A 15,726-nucleotide genomic window follows, 5' to 3' on the forward strand; every position below is an offset into this window, starting at 1 on the left:
CGTCTGCCGAGGCCTACTGGATCTCCCAGTTGCTAACCATTTTAACACCCCTTCCTATTTCCATACTGACATTTCTGTCCTGGGCTTCCTCAATTGCCATAGTTAGGCCACACATAAACTGGAGGAACGGCACCTCATATTCTGCTTGGATAACCTACAACCCAATTGTATGAACATTGAATTCTCCATTTTCAGGTAACTGATCCACAACACTCCCATCCCCACCCATCATTTCCCCATTCCACACCTGGATGCACAACCGTTTCTCTTTTTCTCCTTCGTAAGTGATAGGAGCAGAATTAGGCAATTCGGCCCATTGTCTACTCCGCCATTCAAACATGGCCGTCTATCTGTCTCTCTCAGCCCCTTTCTCCTGCCTTCTTCCCATAACCCGACACCTGTGTCAATCAAGAATCTATCTGTGCCTTAAAAATATCCATTGACTTGGCCTCCACAGCACAAACCTCTCTCTTTCTCCCTCCCCTCACATCTGCCTATCCCCTTCCATCTATATTCCTTCCTCTGACTTCACATCTCACATTTGTCTTTTCATCTTTGGCCTTTGTCCAACCATCTGCCAATCAAACCCCCTCACCTGTATCCATCTTTGCCAGACTTTGTTCCCCCCCCCACCCACCCCATATTCCAGCTTTCGCTTGTGCTACTAATATCACTCTGAGGGGGTCACAACCTGAAACGTTGCCATGTTCTCCAAAGATGTTGCCTCCAGCACTTTGTGTCTTTTTTAGATCTGTCTAATCCTGCTCATGCTTTGCCTTGGTATTAAATACTCAACCCATGTAGTGTGGGAAAGAACTGCAGATGTTGGTTTAAATCATAGGTAGACACAAAATGCTGGAGCAACTCAGCGGGACAGGAAGTAGCTCTGGAAAGAAGGAATGGGTGACGCCTCGGGTCGAGACCCTTCCTCAGTTTGATTACATTACACCTACTCTGTGTGCTCTCATGTTTTGACCATCCTGTGTGCGACCTTATAGAAAGCTTCTGAAATGCACTACATCAACCTGTTCCCCTTAATTACTCTATTTGCCATATCCTCAAAGAAATATATCCATAGTTTTACCGGCTCAGTTGTTTCTGATGTGTCTTGCATGTTCATTTCCATATCCATTTTGGAATTTGCTTCCACCAAGTCAGATGCTTCCATCTCATCCCCTGGTTCCTTCGGCAAACCTTCTTGGTCAGTTTCACTGCCAGATTCACTAGTGCAGAGCTCCTCACCAATATTTTCTTCAAGCTCCACATCACTCTCAACAACTGCAATTGCTTCTTCGTCTGAAACTTCCTTTCCTTCAGATTTAATTTCTTGTTTGGTATCTCCTGCAATGTTCTTCTTAATTTCACTTGAAGGCAAACTTTCAGAGGTTTCCTGCTCTCCTTTATCACCATCATCTTTTGGATGGGTCCTTGATTTGCTAGGTTGTTTTTTCTTAAGAGGACTCCGGGAACGTCGTCGTCTTCTAAGAGTGAAACAAATATTAAAAATGTGTACTAGATCTATTTCTGGTAACCAATTCAATTTAATTGCAGACAATCTTATGTGCTGAAATGACTTAGCTGAACCTAAATTGCAAGTTTCCAAAATATTTGCAGCAGTTAGTGATCAAAACATGACCCATGATTTATCAGCTTATAGGTGTGGGCCATTCGGCACTTCGAGCCAGCACCGCCATTCAATGTGATCATCCCCAATCAGTACCCCGTTCCTGCCTTCTCCCCATATCCCCTGACTCCACTATCTTTAAGAGCCCTATCTAGCTCTCTGTTGAAAGTATCCAGAGAACCGGCCTCCACCGCCATCTGAGGCAGAGAATTCCACTGACTCACAACTGGCTTACCCCTTATTCTTAAACTGTGGCCCCTGGTTCTGGACTCTCCCAACATCAGGAACATGTCTCCTGCCTCTAGCATGTCCAAACCCTTTATAATCTTATATGTTTCAATAAGATCCCCTCTCATCCGTCTAAACTTCAGGGTGTACAAGCCCAGCTGCTCCATTCTCTTAGCAGTAAAAGATGTTGACAGCTTAGCACTAAAAGATGTTGACAGGAAACAAGTTAAAGCCGGAAACTAGAAACAGAATATATTTGGCACGTGCCATTACTCTAACCTCGCATCCATATTAATCAGAAACTATCACAAAGTACTTTGGCTGCCGATTTCTCAGGTTCTCACATTGATACTCTTCATCTGACTCTTAATTGGCTTTAAACATTGATTTCCAAACACATTACAGAAAAATGCACTTGATAAAAGATTTACCTATCTGCGTCATCCTGTTCTCTCAATACTTCCAGAACCTTAATGCTCGGTTTCTGAAATAAACAAAAAGAGTTAATCATCGTAAGATTTGGACAACTGCAGAGAACTTTGTTATTTTACTTTCAAACCCAGTTGCTAGAATCATGTAGTCATACAATAAGAAATGTTGTATTCGGTCCAGCTCTTTTAAATGTGTTTAAAATATTGATATTGCACCTGTCCCAACTACTCCCTCTGAAGATCATTCCACATACCCACTGCCATCTGTGTGAAAATGTTGCCAATCAGGTTCCTATTAAATCTGTACTCTCCCACCTTAAACTGTTCTCTAGGTCCTCATTGCTCTACCAGAGGAAAACACTGCATTCACCCTATCTATTCTTCACATGCTTTTACTCCAATATAAGATCACCCCTCCGCCTCCTACTCTTCCATGAATAAAATCCTAGGCTGCCGATGTGTCCTTGTAGCTCAGGCCCTGGCACATTTTTCTCTGCATCGTTCCAGCTAAATGGTATCCATTCTACAGCAGAATACCAAAGTTTTGCACGATACTCCAAGTGAAAACCTCACCAACGTCAATACAACTGTTACATATTGTGTCAACTTCTATGCTCTATGACTGATGAGGACCAGCATGCCAAAAACCTTTTTCACCCTCTATCTACCCGGGACTCCACTCTTAGATAACTATGGACTTTGAAACATAGTTCATGTTTCACTTAAACAAAAAGGATCAATTTCCCTTGGAAGAGGAATAGACCATCACATCTTAAGACACCTTTTGCAGGAGAGACAACACTTGTCCTGTTACTTCTTCCTTTCCCATTTCATGATGTCTCAATTAGAATTGTTACTAAACTATGGAAGAAAGATCTCAAGAGAAACCAAGACCTGTGATGGTGGAAAGTTATTTTGTAATATTCTATAGGAAGGTCATGGTCTAGAGGGAACTGTGAGGGAATTACAAGAGAGTTGGTTTCAGCCTATGAAAGATAGTAGTGAGTTTAGAAGTTTTCAAGAGAGTTAGATTTAGCTTAGTGCTAACAGAATCAAGGGATATGGGAAAAAGCAGGAACAGGGTACTGATTTTGGATGATCAGCCATGATCATATTGAAGCTTGAAGGGCCGAATGGCCTATTCCTGTATCTATTTTCTATGTTTAATGACAAAGTTTGGGTTAGTCTTCAATGGACAGAATGCTGCAAGCTGAGATGAATGTAGGTTGGAGGGAATAACGCAAGTGGAAAAATAGTATCCATTGACATTTCAAAAGATCAAGAGAAAACAAAAAACGGAAGACGTCCAGGTGCATCGGGAAACATGAAAGCAGAGCAATGCTACTGTATGCGGTGAAAACTCCATGAAACGTGAAAGCAGAGAGCAATGCTAATGTAGGTGGTGACAACTCCATGCCAAAGAAATAGTGTGCTGTTTCCTTGCTGCATTTTAAAACATTCTGTAGCGTTTCCCAATTCAGAGGATTGTTAATCAATCCTCAACTCCCTCACTCTTCCAAATGCCACCCGAGCTACAAGTATTTACTTATTTTTCAGACTTTCTGCTGTACTTTGCTTTTGAAATATTAAAAGCCAAATCAAAGAACAACACTGAACATTTAGAAAGGCATCACTTGCCTTTAGGAAGGCATCCCGCCTGCAACTGGTCCAAAACGCCGCATCGAGACGCCTGACGGGCACTCGAAAAAGGGACCACATCACCCCGATCCTGGCCTCTCTCCACTGGCTCCCTGTGCGGTTCCGTATACATTTCAAGACCTTCCTCTATGTCTACAAAGCCCTCAATGGGCTTGCCCCCTCCTACATTAAAAGTCTTCTCACCCACCACTCCATCTCCAGGTCCCTCAGATTGGCTGACTTGGGGCTACTGAATACCCCGCGGTCTAGGCATAAGCTTAGGGGCGACCGCGCCTTTGCAGCTCCTAGACTGTGGAACAGCATCCCCCTTCCCATCAGAACTGCCCCCATCAACTCCTTTAAGTCAAGACTAAAAACCTATCTATATTCCCAAGCCTTTCCTGGCGTCCACTTAGCGAGGGCTATATGTATGTAGTTTGTTTGTTTATATTATTCTTATAACAAATGTAAAGCACTTTGGCCAACGAGAGTTGTTTTTTAAATGTGCTATATAAATAAATGCGACTTGACTTGACTTATAAAGACAGACATGTAATCATATAACTGTTTTCACCAACTCAGGAAGCCCCAGAAAACTTTATTCCTTTTCAAGGTTTATTCCTTACCTTCAGTACAAGAGTTTTATATTTCTGAGATGGATCCACGGTTACCTTTCTACCTCGAAATATTAAAGGTGTTTTCTTGTAGTGTTTAACCATGTCTATCATGCATTTCTTTGACTCCATCTCCAGAAATGCCTGTTAATTACAGCATTAACATAATCAGGAGAAAGTCTGAAGATTAATTACAGTATCTCTTACATTTCGGTATGCTAAAATAATCAGATACATCCTTGCCACTTTCTTATTCTCTTACATCCCCACCCCTCCGTTAATCATAGTATTTTCTGGACAGGGGCAATATAAAATATACCATAAATGTTCATGATAGGTATTATCAACACACCCTTGCCTTCCATAAAAATAAATACTGTGATGATACCTGGTTCCGGAGTCTCATCACAATATAATTGAGCACTTTCCCAAAGTTGGCACCAACTTTCACAACATCAGCATCTGAGTATCCAGAGGGAGGGAGATTCTGCAGAAGTGCAACCCTTCCACCACTCCGGTGGTCTTGTTTTTGCTTCTGGGAGGAAAAACAATATTAGAAAAAGAATTGGAGGTACACAAAAATGCTGGAGAAACTCAGCGGGTGCAGCAGCATCTATGGAGCGAAGGAAATAGGTGACGTTTCTGGCCGAAACCCTTCTTCAGACTGATAGGGGGTGGGGGGGGGGAAGAAGGAATGAAAAAGGGGAGGAGCCCGAGGGCAGGGGGATGGGAGGTGACAGCTCGAGGGTTAAGGAAGGGGAGGAGACAGCAAAGGACTAGCAAAATTGGGAGAATTCAATGTTCATGCCCGCCGGGTGCAGGCTACCCAGGCGGAATATGAGGTGCTGTTCCTCCAATTTCCGGTGTTGCTCACTCTGGCAATGGAGGAGACCCAGGACACAGAGGTCAGATTGGGAATGGGAGGGGGAGTTGAAGTGCTGAGCCACCGGGAGTTCAGGTAGGTTATTGCGGTCTGAGCAGAGGTGTTCGGCGAAACAATCGCCCAACCTCCGCTTAGTCTCACCGATGTAAATCAGCTGACATCTAGAGCAGCGGATGCAGTAGATGAGGTTGGAGGAGATACAGGTGAACCTTTGTCGCACCTGGAACGACTGCTTGGGTCCTTGAATGGAGTCGAGAGGGGAGGTAAAGGGACAGGTGTTGCATTTCTTGCAACAGGTTGCAACGGAAAGTGCCCGGGGAGGGGGTGGTACGGGAGGGAAGGGAAGAATTGACAAGGGAGTTGCGGAGGGAGCGGTCTTTGCGGAAGGCAGACATGGGGGGAGATGGGAAGATGTGGCGAGTGGTGGGGTCACGTTGGAGGTGGCAAAAATGGCCAAGGGTGATTTGTTGTATTTGCTGGCTGGTGGGGTGAAAGGTGAGGACTAGGGGGACTCTGCCTTTGTTGCGAGTGCGGGGATGGGGAGAGAGAGCGCAGTGTTGTGGGGTATGGAAGAGACCGGGTTGCGAGCCTCATCTATGGTGGAGGAGGGGAATCCCCGTTCCCTGAAGAGCGTGGACATTTCCGATGCCCTGGTGTGGAACGTCTCATCCTGGGAGCAAACGCGGCGTCGACGGAGGAATTGGGAGTAGGGGGATGGAGTCCTTACAGGGGGCAGGGTGTGAAGACGTGTAGTCCAGATAGCCATGCGAGTCAGAATTGTTCAACTCCCAAATCTTCATGTTTGAGATAATTTCTATGAAGGCGTTATGCAAGATAGAACGGCCCCTCCCCACATATTTGCCTCAGATGGATGTATCCAACCCATTACCAATCATAACGTTGCAATAGCATCAACATAAGTAACTTCAACAACAAACTCAAACACTTTTTTTTTTTTAAATACTGATTTAAAAGCAAGAAACAATTTGGCTAAAGCATTCACCAACAGATGATCCATTTGAGTTACCTTCAAATCTATTTCTTTGTATTTGTGAGACATATCCACTCGGATCTTCTTGCCATAAAGAATTGCTGGCCTCGTGCTGTAAAAGGCAACTGCCGTTTGTGCTTGTCCACTTGTGGCCATTTCCACAAACCCCTACATTTTAGATTTTTTAAAACAAAATGCTCGTGATGATGATCAACATTCAGCTACAGATGTCATCCATAAGTAGAAACTACGGATAATAGCGGTAGGTATTGCACATTTAAAAATACATCATCAGCAAGGCAAATTTAATTGCATCTTTAAAATTGCAAACATTATACACGTTCAGAAACTGTGACAGCAGTCAGATTACTATCACATAATTACATCTGGCTTAATCTGATTCACACATTTTTCTGCCAGAAGTGCCAAGTGTACTTTACTCACCTCATGCTTTGTATTTAAAAACAAGTATTTTGTAATGATTCCAAAAGGTTGAGCTAATTTGAGGATGTCTTTCACTTTGCATTTTCCTTTAGGTAATTCTGTCATATGAACCACTCGGCCAGAATCATCCATTGCCTTCAGAAAGGGAGAACAACATAACCAAACATTTCAACAACCAAATATTGAAGTGGAAAGCACATAGCGTTATAATTTTGCACTCATCCTCAAGCTGATTTCAAAAGGATTAGTGAATATTACTGTATAAATACATTGAGCAGAATTCAAGAGTGGTTAGAACATGGATCTTACAATCTCAGGGAGAGCTAAGGCAGCAAACATGAAATATTCAAGAAATCTGATAAAGATGAAAGAGATTGGAATGTAAAGATGTGTTCATAAGACTGGATGAAGAAGAGGCTTGAGAACAAGGACCCAACAGACCAAATAGTTTGCTTCTTTGCAGTAAATAGAATGAAACATTATTCAAGCGCAAAATAGGGATATCTTGAATCCTGACCTAATGGCAGAAATTATGGAATCTACTTTCACATTAAATTAGCAGAATATTTTTCAAAAAATAAAATTATTGTTCAGGAAGCAGAGTCATAGAGTGATACAGTGTGGAAGCAGGCTCTTTGGCCCAACTCACCCATACCGGCCAACAATGTTCCACCCTAGCCCCACTTGCCTGCGTTTGGTCCATTTCCCTCCAAACCTGTCCTATCCATATACCGGTCTAAATGTTTCTTAAACGATGGGATAGTCCCAGCCTCAAAGACCTCCTCTGGCAGCTTGTTTCATACACCCCCTACCCTTTGTGTGAAAAGGTTACACCTCGGATCCTATATTCCCATACTCTGGGCAAAAGACTCTGTGCATATACCAGATCTATTCCTCTCGTAATCTTATACACCTCCATAAGATCACCCCTTATCCTCTTGTGCGCCATGGATAGAGAGCCAGCCTACTCAACCTCTCCCTATAGCTCACACTCTCTAGCCCTGGCAACATCCTTGTAAATCATTTCTGAATCTTTCAAGCTTGACAATATCTTTCCTATAACATGGTGCCCAGAACTGAACACAATATTCTAAATGCGGTCTCACCAACATCTTATGCAACTGCAACATGACCTCCCAACATCTGTACTCAATACTCTGACTGATGAAGGCTGTAGTAGCCATTTAGCTTAACTCAATATGTTATAACTATAACCAGTTACCGTTAAATTTTATCTGCCTGTAATTATGTGGGTGGGATTTATTACGTATAGATGCGTGTTTGCGGTTTGGATTCTCGCGCAGATGTCCTAGTAGTTTTTAGTTTAGTTTGAAGAAGCATGGAGAGGTCACAGCTTTCCACCATGCACGAGTTTGACTACGAGTAAGATCAAAATGTACTTAAAGAAGAAGTTTAGATGAATATCTTACTGTTTTGACTATTGCAATAATAAAACCATTAATCAAGTGTTTTGAAGATTTATCTTTCGACGGCATTGAATGGCTCGTGGAGAGCTCGTGAATTTGTTTCGTTAATCTCCTAACCCATCTTCAATCATAGTAGCTAGAGGAAAGATTCCTTGAACGATATAAAACTCTGCCACTACAAAGGTCAAAGTGCCAAAAGCCTTTTTGATCACCTTATCTACCTGCGACTCGACCTTCAAGGAACCATGCACCTGTACTCCTAGATCCCTCTGCTCTACAACACTCCCGAGGCCTACCATTCACTGTGTAGGCCTGCCCTTGTTCGACGTCCCAAAATGTAACACCTCACTCTTCTCTGTATTAAATTCCATCAACCATTCCTCCGTTCACCTTGCCAATCGATCCAGATCCTGCTGTAATCGTTCACAACCATCTTCACTATCTGCAAAAGCACTAACTTTTGTATCATCAGCAAAATCGCAAAACTGGCCCTGTATGTTCTCATCCAAATTATTGAAGCAGCGTCCACATTTATTTTATTCCTCTTAAACTATAAAAATATTTTCCCAAATCCCGCCTCAAGTACCAAATTCAAAACATAAACAAGAGGAAATTTGTGACCCCCCCAGTATTATTCATATTGTAATGAAATGAAAACAGACCACGATTCGTTTGTTCTGCATTTGGCCTTTTCTGATGCCTGAAAAAACACAAAACACACCATGAGCTTTCTGCAAGGTACCTTTACATGAAAATGCAACGCTCAAAATATCTATCTATCATCCATCTATATAACTAAAATTCTCGTCTTGTTTCTATCTATGTTTGTTTGTGTTTGTTGTCCCATGTGATCCTGGAACTAAGCCAAAACGGTATACGGTAGCGCTAAAATCTTTGCACCACCTTATGCACCTTTGTCCCGTGGTCGTTCCTGTCAACTTTCCTTCAGATTTGATGTTATATTTCACGTTATTGATATTTACAAGTTTCTAAAAGCCCAGTTTGAGAAGAATAACTGTGACTCTGCTGTGAGTTTTCTAGCAGCTTTCAGTGATGTCACAATGGCATCTCAGTCCCTCAATCACAATGGGATCTCATTTACACCGAGTTAAAAATGAGGGGGGGTGAATAAGGGGAAATGAGTTGCCGCTGCACAGTTGGGGGCTATGGGTGAGTGGTGGAATATTGCGTTGGGGGGGGGAACAGGTGGCGTTGGGAGAACAGGTGAGCGGTGGAATATTGCGTTGGGGGACCAGGCCTCTCGTGGGGGCTATGGGTGAGTGGTGGAATATTGCGTTGGGGGGAACGCGTGGCGTTGGGAGAACAGGTGAGCGGTGGAATATTGCGTTGGGGGACCAGGCCTCTCGTGGGGGCTATGGGTGAGTGGTGGAATATTGCGGTGGGGGGGAAACGGGCTGTGTTGGGGGACCAGGCCTCCCTGAGACATGGACTCAACGGGACCCACTTGGTCTAGTTAAACTATAAATTGTTTCACAATCTATATATGTTCTATCAAAAATTGTGTATTAGCAGCACAGATCTCCCAAGAGTAAAATTATATAGCACAATGTTCCGGTTTAAAACTGGGGAAGAGAGGAGATAAAGCTCTTCAATTATATTCCCACACAAACAGCACCCACACAAACAGCACTACGTGGCAGCATTAAGCGAATTCAGTGCAGTAACAATCCCATGGAAATAATTCTCTCCAATAATTTTTTTATTTGTGACATTAAGGCATTGAAATTTATTTTGTATGGTCCGAGGATCCATATTAAAGTAGCAACTGCCATAAATTAATAATGATCACAATTTTTAAAAAGTTTCAAATTATTACACTGATTAGGACAAGTGCAGTTTGATAGGTACTTGATTTGTATGTTTGTGTTACACATATATCCTGCACACTAAGTGAAGGTACTACAATGCGAGAACTATAAACACAGGAAAAAAAGTCTGCTTCCGAGATTGCAGCATGCTTGGGGGAAAAAAAAAACTGAAATAATTCCCTAAATACTCTGGATCTCAGCTATAATCAAATATGTGTTCTCCATTTAATTTGTTGTCTAGTGACAATAAATAAATAGTAGAAATAAGGAACTGCAGCTGTGTGTCAAGTCTGAAGAAGGATCCCAAATCAAAACGTTATCTATCCACATTCTCTAGAGATGCTACCCGACTCACTGAGTTATCTCCAGCACTTTGCGTCTTTTTTTTAATGAGAAAAGCTGTAATTTGCCAATGGGGAAAATAAATCAAAAAAAAATCACACAACATAATTTTATCCTTACCTCCATGAGGGTCCAGTGCATCCAGTTGTCTGATGGCTGCAAGGATTGCAGATGCAGCATCTGGAGCAAGAGTGGACTGCCGAACAGCGGGATTGGTTCTACGTTTAGCCCAAAGGGAAAGAAAGCTTAGTATTAACATATATTAATCACTGGCCACAATATATCACTGCAGGTCATGTCTTACTAACTTAATCAAGTTTTTTTTGAGGAAGTGATAAAGGGATCTATTCTGGAACCTCTGCTGTTTGTGATATGCATAAACGAGTTGGATGAAAACAGACAGGTTGGTTAGTAGGTTTGCAGATATTTGGGGGGTCACAGACTGTGAGGAAGGCCGTCAACGTATAGAGTGGGATAATGGTCAGGTACAGAAACAGGCAGAGAAATGGCAGAGTGAGTTTAATCTGAACAAGTGCTTTGGGAGGTCAACTGCAAGGGGAAAATACATAATTAATGGCATGACCCCCAACAGCATTGATGTACAAAGGAATCCTGCAGTCCAGGTCCCTATCCATGAAAGTGACAAAAGTAGATAAGAGTGGTAGTAAAGGCAGCATGTAGTATCCTTGCCTTCATAGAACCGAGCATTGAGTACAAGAGTCAGGATGTCATGATGTATCTTTACAGGACTTTGGTTAAGCTTCAATTGGAATATTGTATATAGTTCTGGTTGCAGAGATTTACCAAAACTTTGCCTGGTTAGGTGGTATTATGGGAGACGTTGGGTAGACTTGGATTGTTTTCTCTGGAATGCTGGAGGTTGCCGGGAGACCTGATAGAAGTATATAAAATTATCAGAGGCAGAGATAGGGTAAACAGTTAGAACTTATTTCCCCAGAGGGCATAGTTTTAAGGTTTGATGGGCAAAGTTTATAGATGTGCAAAGAAACTTTGTTTTAATATATAGAGGGTGGTGACTGGATTTTGCACTGGTAGATTAAAAAATGGTCATAGTTATCAGCATGGAAACAGACCCTTCAGCCCAACTTGTCCAGGCCTACCAACATGCTCCATCAACACTAGTTCCTCCTGCCTACATTTGGCCGATATCCCTCCAAACCAAGTACCTATCTAAATGTTTCTTAAATGTTATGATAGTACCTGCCTCAACTCCTCAGGCAGCTAGTTCGATATACTGACCAAGCTTTGCGTAGAAAAGTCATCACAGGTTCCTATGAAATGCTTCTCCTCTCACCTTAATCTTATGTTCTGTTTCTCAATTCTCCTATTCTGGATCAAACATGCTGTGCATTTACCCTATCTATTCCTCATAGTCTTGTACACCTCTATAAGATCACCCCTCACCCTCCTGCAAGGAATAAAGTCCTAACCTCTCCATAAAGCCCAGGTCCTCGAGTCCTGGGGACATGCTCATAATTTTTTAATACACCCTTTCCAGCTTAACAGCATCTTTTCTATTACAGTGTGCCCAAAAATGACCACAATACTCTAAATATGGCCTCACCAATGTAACATGTAACTGTAACATGACGTCCCAACTTTTATACTCTATGGTCTTGGCATCATGTTTAACACGGACATTGTTGGTCGAAGGGCCTGTTCTCATTCTGTACTGTTTTATCACTTCCCATGAGAAAACAAAAGATCTGTGTGCGTACTCAGCAGCTAAGCATGCGACAATCTCGGAAGCAAAAAGTCTGATTAAAAAAATTACAGGGCAGAAGCAGAACATACATCACCCATCCGCACCATTTTTTGCATTAGTTTCTAATTAGTACACATTTCAGGTTTTTTTAGAAAATACACACTTCATCCCAACCATTAACTGAGTGAAATAAGTCAAACTATGTGCAAAAGCTATTGGGTTACATGGATGTACTGCTTTTGAAGGAAAATATACTCCTTTTCATTACTATAGTCCAGTCTTAAAAAAAGGAATAAGCACCAGACCTATGGGCCTGCCCCACTTCGGCAACTGCAGGAGACTATGCGGTCGCCACATGTTCGCAGGTAGTTGCCGGGGAGTTGCCTTCATGGTCATGAGGAGTTCCCTCATTCTGGGAACTAGTCGCAGCCTCATTATAGTCGTCGCAACCATTATAGCGACGACCAGAATGAAGCCGCTATTGAGAGTAGCGAGAATTCTTGTGCCGTAGGTGGGTCGCCAGGAGGTCCTAGTGGGTTGCTAGGTCGAAGGTTCTCGTAGATTGTTGCCGGTGCTGATCGGTGAATTACATTGGCACAATGGGAAAATAAAAAACTCAGGCAGTAGTTTTCAGAACCAAGGATAACCGATCGGTAATGTTAATGTCCGCCAAGCTTCACCTCCGTGTATCTCTGGCTTCTTAAAAGTTGTCTCCACTCCTTCTCCCCCTCTTTTAAAGGACTTACGTGACCCTTCCCGTACACTGTGCTTATTAGACAGGCCCATTAGTTATCCATACATCACTTAAATCAATTTAGACTTACCTTGAGGGTGGTACATTGTCTGGAACCCATTGCGGATAACTAAAAATAAAAGGCAAAAAACTATCAGTACTTGCTTTCAAAAAGCATACCTCCAATACTAATGATCACTAAAAAAAACAAAGATGCAAATATTTTTATATAACCTCTACAGATTAGAGGTTAGGTTTTATGTAGCAAGTTGACTTCCGTTAAGGCTTTCAAATCACGTTAAATCATGGATGTGCTAATCCTTTGCCACAGAGGAGTAAAAATGTAGACCAATAGCTCATTGATAAAGTTTCCAAGTATTATCTTGGTTACTTTCATGATTTGGATGTTCTAAAATCACAAGTACAGGGCAGAATTGATGATACATGGGTCAAGAAGAAAGTAAGATACAGGGAATTGGATACAATGTGTTTGATGAATAATGGAACACTAAATTACTTGGATCAAATTGGTGTTAATGCTATTTTGGTCGGGAGCTAGACCCACACTAATCAGATTCAGACTGCTGGTTTCACCACAGAAGGAGGGGACGGGGGTTGGAAGTCTCCCCTCAACCTCCAACATTCCAGACAAAGTCTCCTTGTAACTGAAACCATAACCCATGCATTATTCTAGTAGGAGAGGCATAGACAGTCAGAACCTTTTTTCCCCCAGGGTGGAAATGTAAAAGATTAGAGGGAATAACATGAACGTGAAAGGGGCAAAGAAGAATAGAGCGTATGGTTCAGGTCAATTAAATTAGTTTATTTTGGCATCTTGTTTGAAACAAACATTGTGGGCCGAAGGGCCTGTACCTGTGTGGTGGTGATCTATGTTCTTAACATTGGGTATTTTGTGGAACACTGCACTAACATGTCCTGTTCCTTTAGCTTCCTATTATTAGCCACGCAGAGTGGCATGCTTCAACTTCACTTATAGAAACTTACAAAATTCTTAAGGGGTTGGACAGGCTAGATGCAGGAAGATTGTTCCCGATGTTGGGGAAGTCCAGAACAAGGGGTCACAGTTTAAGGATAAGGGGGAAATCTTTTAGGACCGAGATGAGAAAAACATTTTTCACACAGAGAGTGGTGAATCTCTGGAATTCTCTGCCACAGAAGGTAGTTGAGGCCAGTTCATTGGCTATATTTAAGAGGAAGTTAGATGTGGCCCTTGTGGCTAAAGGGATCAGGGGGTATAGAGAGAAGGCAGGTACAGGATACTGAATTGGATGATCAGCTATGATCATATTGAATGGCGGTGCAGGCTCGAAGGGCTGAATGGCCTACTCCTGCACCTAATTTATATGTTTCTATGAACAGTATTTTCATTATTTTCATAAATGTTACTTAAAATGAGCTGACTGGAGACAATTTAAGTATCAGATTGTGTACAAACCCTTGTATACCAAATAATAACATTTAACTTACAAAAAGTCCAAGTTGCTAATCTTTTTGTTAAATAAAGATCTACATACATTTCCAAGAGCAGTAGGCACCGCCTTTTGTGTGCTGGCTCGTGCTTATGCTGGTTCCATTCCTGCAGAATGGGGAGTGGGCGCAGGTAGGGGAAAACCACATTGTATTTAACAAATCAATCATAATACTAGAACAACAAAAAAAAGTAGAATTCATTACAGGAGAAATTAGATGAATACTAAACAGTCACACTCCAACAGCACTATGGGAAACCTTAAGATTAAATACAATTTAAACTTCAGAATCATAACCTGCGAGGTTATTTTATAATATACATTGTGTATGATTGCAATGTGAAAGTCCATCGTGGACTGCACTCCCCTCCATTGTGCATATCGTTCATTCTCCATATACAAGTGAATATTCCAAATTCAACATTAAATTAATCACTGAGATGCAATTTTAACAATTTCTGCAGCGCTGCTCATTGATTTTGCCTGTTTACGCTCTTATTATATATGCTTTCGGATCAGGAAAGTGCAATATACTTGAATTTAAATGTACTGTTCCTTATCTGCCACAAAAAAGTTAAATTAACTATGTCAAGAAATGTTTGATCCATGCACCAAACAAATCTTAGGAGATAAAAGTGAATGGGGATAGTTTATCACTGGAATAGTTTGTATACTATTTTCTAGTTAATGACGATTCAAGGACAATGTTTTCAATCAGCACATCCTGTGACAGGGGACAAGTATCAAATATACCATAATCAGTAGTACTTTAGCTAATCTCCACTAACTCTTGGGGGGATTAATCAACTACAGCTTTAGGTTCAGGTTTATTATTGCCACATGCAACAAAGTATTGTAAAAAGCTTTGTTCTCTAACTCACAATTGTATTAGAAGTAGTATTTAAGTTCAGGATTTTTTTTTTTTAAACATCCTTAAAATTTAAGAACTTCCAATCTTGTAGTTAAAAGCCTTTAAAATCATTGCACCATTTGTTCCATACACAGTATATATTATGTGAAGAACTGGACTTGTGGCAACCTACGAAATAAATTCTTCTAAAAATCTTACATTTTAATATTAATTAGTCAAATATTTTTTTGATTGTTTATAATTAGGTCATCTCATGAAAATATATTACTCACCCCAAATGCAGCATACTTCACTCTTCAATTTAAGTTTCTCTTCCTTGTATGAGTATTTATCCATGTATATTTATTTTGTCTATCACATCATCTCATTAAGGGACTTTATGCCAATGCAAACCATACCAATGAAATCATTTTTGCAAATGATGACTGAAGATACTTGCAGCACACAGCACAGGA

The 15,726-nt window shown here is 41.5% G+C and overlaps 1 protein-coding gene across 4 annotated transcripts in view; it reads right to left on the minus strand.

Annotated features, from left to right (window-relative positions):
• The window catches only part of LOC129701871 (matrin-3-like), a 37,987-nt gene that overhangs the window by 4,577 nt on the left and 17,684 nt on the right, over nucleotides 1–15,726 (minus strand). For 3 of the 4 annotated variants that reach the window (XM_055643361.1, XM_055643360.1, XM_055643363.1), the window contains 10 exons: nucleotides 14,446–14,507; nucleotides 13,002–13,040; nucleotides 10,572–10,669; nucleotides 8,943–8,980; nucleotides 6,854–6,988; nucleotides 6,446–6,577; nucleotides 4,924–5,070; nucleotides 4,548–4,679; nucleotides 2,284–2,336; nucleotides 1,085–1,481 (listed from right to left, as the gene is read on the minus strand). In XM_055643361.1, coding sequence (XP_055499336.1) covers nucleotides 1,085–1,481; nucleotides 2,284–2,336; nucleotides 4,548–4,679; nucleotides 4,924–5,070; nucleotides 6,446–6,577; nucleotides 6,854–6,988; nucleotides 8,943–8,980; nucleotides 10,572–10,669; nucleotides 13,002–13,040; nucleotides 14,446–14,507 — 1,233 coding nt within the window. The remainder of the gene's footprint in view (nucleotides 1–1,084; nucleotides 1,482–2,283; nucleotides 2,337–4,547; nucleotides 4,680–4,923; nucleotides 5,071–6,445; nucleotides 6,578–6,853; nucleotides 6,989–8,942; nucleotides 8,981–10,571; nucleotides 10,670–13,001; nucleotides 13,041–14,445; nucleotides 14,508–15,726) is intronic. The other variant, XM_055643362.1, reaches the window with a different exon arrangement.

The sequence above is a fragment of the Leucoraja erinacea genome, chromosome 11 (assembly GCF_028641065.1).
Source record: "Leucoraja erinacea ecotype New England chromosome 11, Leri_hhj_1, whole genome shotgun sequence".
Classification (NCBI taxonomy): Eukaryota; Metazoa; Chordata; class Chondrichthyes; order Rajiformes; family Rajidae; genus Leucoraja; species Leucoraja erinaceus.